The sequence below is a fragment of the Apaloderma vittatum genome, unplaced genomic scaffold (genome assembly GCF_000703405.1).
Source record: "Apaloderma vittatum isolate BGI_N311 unplaced genomic scaffold, ASM70340v1 scaffold39465, whole genome shotgun sequence".
NCBI lineage: Eukaryota > Metazoa > Chordata > Aves > Trogoniformes > Trogonidae > Apaloderma > Apaloderma vittatum.
The window spans coordinates 13,555-18,742 of NW_009718331.1; the positions used below are offsets into that span (position 1 = coordinate 13,555).

The following is a 5,188-nucleotide window of genomic DNA, read 5'->3' on the forward strand; positions in this document are numbered from 1 at the left end:
TGTGAAAAGCATCTTCTTTCTTTTTTGAAGCCCTTTCTTCACTTTTCCCCCAGCAGAAATGTCTACTGCTTTGTACTATTTTCAGGCAAAGGAATCTACAATTTTATTTTGAATCACGGTTGCTATTTGCATACTCACCTAGAAAGAATTTAATAGAACATTATAGTAACATTGGAGCAACTTGTTGTTCAGTTGAATAAGTTGTTCATAAACTGCCAGCTCCTGCATTTAATTTTTAATTGCTCTCTTCTGTTGTAAGTCAAGAAAAGAAAACCAAAAATGATACAGGAGGGTCCTGGCCACACTTGTGTGCAAAAAATAAAAACAAAATGGCTTAAAGTAAGGCCCCAAACTGAGACAAGTTACTTCAGGCTTTCAAAAAAGTTAATGCCCTCAAAAACTGTGCAGAGTTTGTTAAATCACAGTGTGCAATTCTCTTCAGTAAGAGAACAGCAAAGCAGCAAAAAGTGGAGAAAGAACATTCAAAGTGCTGAAAACATTTATACCATCAAGGTTATTTGATTCATTGGTTACAACTTCAGTTGTTCCACCCAAATACGTCCTTTCTCTCCACACTGATGAAAAGCTGGAAAAGAGCAAGACAAAGTCTGGGTGCTACGAGCTGGTTCTAGAAACAGCTGGGGCTTGGCTCGTGCCACAGTCACCAACTGGTCAGCTGGAGATGCGCTCCCGTTCCCCAAAAAAGCAAGTGAGCTATAATGATTAAGGACTAACAGATGAAGTCGCTCGAGTCTCAGTCTTTGGTTCATCTACAATAGCAACTGCCCTCATCCCTCTCTTCCCATAGACAAAAAATATTGCACTTGTCATCCTCCTCTGTGATGTATCTTCCGTACGTACCCACCTAAGTTCTTCCTTCTACATAAATCCATTAAATAAATAAATAAATATATAAAAACTAACAGATAATTTCTGACTGCAAACTATGTCCCAACCTTCCGCCTGTCCCGGACATTAAAATTTAAAGCAAATTCGAGTGGGACTTTCCGTGTTACTCTCCGCAACGTATCAGAAGAGTGTCCTCAGCTGACCTTGTAGTGTGCTGTAACAAACGTGTTACAAACATTACCTGACTTCTCAGGTCTTGTCACAATACAGGAAGACTGAACAGACGAGGCAGCATCCGTGAAATTGTGCATTACGGGTCAGCATTGTAATGTGCAGAAATACAACAGGGACAACTCACGTTCACCTTTGGGCTGTCCAAATACTTGAAATCAAGTATATTGAAAAGCAACCAAAAGTGGACATACCGACATTTCTGCTATCCTTAAACAACTATTCAAGTTTGCCTTAGAAGTCTTCAAAATCTTGCTTCTTTACAGTGTTAAAGCAACTTTAACACGCCTATGCTGTAGTGCCATATCATCAAGCTTGAAGGACAAAAGCTTAGATTTGTCTTGTTAAGTTTAGAGCTTTAAAGATAACAAGTGACTAATGCATGGAATTGGGAAGCAGACAGCGGGGGTGATGTATTTGCTTCTGTAATTACATGTCATTGGTCTTTTGTGCCTTATTTTCCAGTACACAAAAGACAGCTATTGCTTTTATCTCATTTTTTCTATCATTTGTTTAAAACTCCCTGCCTTTATCCCATCTATTTATTATTCCTTATCCCACCTATCAGAACAGATTGATTAGTAAAGAAATATATATATGCATTTCAAAAACGAGATTTTATTGAAAGCTTATAAAAATCATCTGAAATCTTATTTAGGAAAAGCACTTCAGACTTCAGTCCCTTTTCTTTTTTACTTTGGGTTCTTGTGATAGCTGAGACAATTCACTTTCTTCAGCTTCATTGCAATGCTTTCTTTTTTTCTTCTTTGACTTTTTATGGTCACTTTGGTAACCACTGGAGTCACTGATAGGCAATACATGTTCCTGCTCTTCATGCTTATGTTTTTTCTTTTTCTTCTTCTTCTTGTTTTTATCATCACATAATCCATTCACAGCATCAACACTTTGCTCTTCTGCATCCTCCCTCACAGTGTTATCCATCTCACCCAGATGTTCCTCTGTGAAGTTATCTCCCCCAGAGTCAGTCAAGCCGTTTTCCTGATGGTCAGGCTTTTGCATTTCCTCTCCATTTGTACTCTCAGTGATGGTCTTGGATGGTTTGGGCTTCATGCTGTAAAGAAACATATAAAATAAGCTGAAGTAGAGATATCTAAGTGTGTCTCACACAGTGAAAGTTTGCTATAACACAGTATTTATACCAAGTAGATAACCTATAGTTACAGAAAATCATAAAGGCAGGGTAATTTCTATTACTCAACTAACTTCCTTCTTGTGACAGAATCAATATTCTCTTTCCAATCTTAGCCTAAATTTCTTCTCTAAAATGCTGTACAGATCTTTTTGGTATTTCCTCTTTTCTTGTACTCATTCACCCACTAATTCATAACTAAAGATATTCACAAACGCACGCAGCCAATGGCTTGTTCAATCATAGCAAACACACTGCTGGTTTAACCAGTCAATTGCCTGAAGTTTATACAGTTAAAACAAAGGTGATGTCAGAAAAGCACCAAAAAAAAAAGAGAAAACAAACAAAAAAAAATCAAAGAACCCAGCAGACACCTTGCAACTGAAAGCACTGGAGAAAATGTCTAGGAAGACAAATATGGAAAGAACGCAGATAAAAAAACATGGAGGGGATGTCCCCAGGGGCACTGAGGGCAGAATAAGTTAAGTTTCACTTGTAAACTCACTGAGAAAATCCAGAGCATCCTTCCAGATTAAAAAAAAAAACAAAACCAAGAAAAAATACTATGATTTTGTCAGTAATAGTTGTATATTTAACTAAAACCAGAATCACAGTAGAAAAAAACTTCTCAGCAAATGACCTACTGAGATTTTTAGTAAGCTGCTCTAAAAATTTAAAGAGGCATAAGCAAAAGGAGGAAGGTGATGCATTTTCTTGTATCATCTTTGACACTCTCATGTTTTGGTAAGCCTTTAAGCCATCCACATATAACTATTTGTGGCTGTGTAATGTGTGCACATGCGTGTGTGTGTATAAAAACCAACATAATCATAATTTCTTCTGGAGCTGGAAGGTTTTTGCTTGAAAATCTTATCCATGTTTCTAAACACAGCTACTCTAGGTGTTTGAGGGTGCTCTTTTGACCATGTACTACTTATGACATCAATAGTTCATAGGCCAGCACACTCAAAAAAATCTACTTCTATTTTTCCAGAGAAAACGTAATGCTAAGAAGTTTAGTTTAATGTAAGTAACACAGGCTATATATAGACATGGGTTTCTGTAAAAATAAGAAAGCTTGTTAGTTCAAATAATTTAGCTTGGAACAAACCCATTAGAACAGCTAAAAATATTTAGTAGGGCACAATACCTGCTTTTAGTGAGTCCTCCTCGAATAAAGAACACCCCAGCTGCATCAGAATCCAAGTGCAATACTTGAAATTTCAGTTCATCCCCTATTTTTAACCCCAACTCTTGCCACTGTATGACCGACATTTGTTCAGGTTTAGGGATAGAAGCATTGAAGCACCCATGTATCAGGCAGCCGATATGACTAGGGGCCACTTTATTAATTACACCCTAAAAAAGAAAAGGAATGTCATATGAAGCTATAGTAAAGATCCCTTCAAACACATAAAATAGTTTCCTATATGGACACTTCTCAACAACAGTTTATGCACAAGTTAACAAGTCAGTCAGTTTATCTAGCAAATAAGGTAACTCTTCTTCACTAAAATCAAAGCTATTTCTGTAAACTCTTAGAATCATAGAATGGCCTTGGCTGGAAGAGACCTTAGAGATCATTTTAATCCAGCTTCCCTGTCTGCAAGCATGCCACTTGTCGACTAGATCAGGCAACACATGGGGACCGAGAGGGAACTGAACCCGCAACCTTGGCGTTGTTAGTGCCATGCTCAACTGACTGAGCTAACTAACCCCCTACTGAGCTAACCGGCCCCCTGAACTTCACACCACTCCTCCCAAAACAGCACTGAATTTGTATCTGCAAAAGAAAGGAAATCAGAACATGTGATTTAGTCACAGTGAGCACCTGAAGAGAATAGGTAACTCTCACAATCAACTCTGCTTTAGAGCCATTTGGAGTAGGATTTACTTGCCTAAAACAGCTCTCAGGCTGTCACTGCACTACTTGTCAGCCAAAGATACAAACAGAACATAAAAGGCTTTTAAGCACTCCATGGAGTGTGTTTCTAATACATTTGCACATTCACGTTTTTTTCACCATCGTTTTCCCAAAAAATGAATGAAAGACACTGAGCATCTTTCCATCCTCTTCCTAGCAAGAAGATACACTCATTTCTTAATTACATTCAGAGAGACACAAGCTAAGCTGCAAAAGGTATGGCACAACTGCAAATATAAACCAACTCTTACCTTCTTTTTTCCACAAGTACAGACCCAAAGGTATTACAAAAGCATAGAACGGTTTGGGTTGGAAGGGACAGGGGCACTCTACTAGATCAGGTTGCTTGTACAGCTTAAAGTTGTTCTGTGAGCCATACGCTCCCTTTTACTCAGTAAAAGGCTAGCTTCAGCTTCATGTATTGCTCTAGTACTTGAATGAAAAGAACTCATGAGAACATCCTGAACATTCCTGCCACTATTAAATAAAGAACAAATGCACCTGATTGAGAATCACCTGCTCTCCATAAAGAAGCAACGACAAAAATTACCTATAAAATTATGACACAGTATTCACCAATATGTAATCTTCATGATACAATATTTTAATGCTATATAAATAATATATAGGGACAGACAGTACAGACAGATGAAAATAAAAGTGACCATTGCAACTTGCTAATATACTACTGTAAACTAGTTATACATGAGTAAGCTACTAATATAAACTAAAATATAACTCCATCTAAGTCCTAGCTCTCTGCTGATGATGGAGATAAGGCAATATTTGACTACATAAAAAAATTAAATAATACAATCCCCATGAGATGCCAAGGTGTTTACATACCACCAGTTTTTTCCCTTTCTTGGGGCTGAAGATGATGAAGTCCGCCTCGATGTTCAGGTGGATGAATCCTTGGTCATCGTAAATGTCCCCGAGCTCGCCCACCACCCTGATGTTGTCGTACGCTACTGGCACACCCTGAAGGCTGGGAGAACAAGCAGGTAAAGGGCTCAGAACACAAGTCTTATGAG

General features: G+C 38.1%; 1 protein-coding gene across 1 annotated transcript; it reads right to left on the reverse strand.

Annotated features, from left to right (window-relative positions):
* Window positions 1–1,755: 1,755 nt before the first annotated feature.
* On the reverse strand, window positions 1,756–5,142 carry TWISTNB (TWIST neighbor; the record flags this gene model as incomplete). Its single annotated transcript, XM_009870204.1, has 3 exons — window positions 1,756–2,152; window positions 3,381–3,589; window positions 5,001–5,142. Coding segments are annotated over 3 exons (748 nt in total), but the record flags the coding sequence as incomplete, so codon positions are not given.
* Window positions 5,143–5,188: the final 46 nt, after the last annotated feature.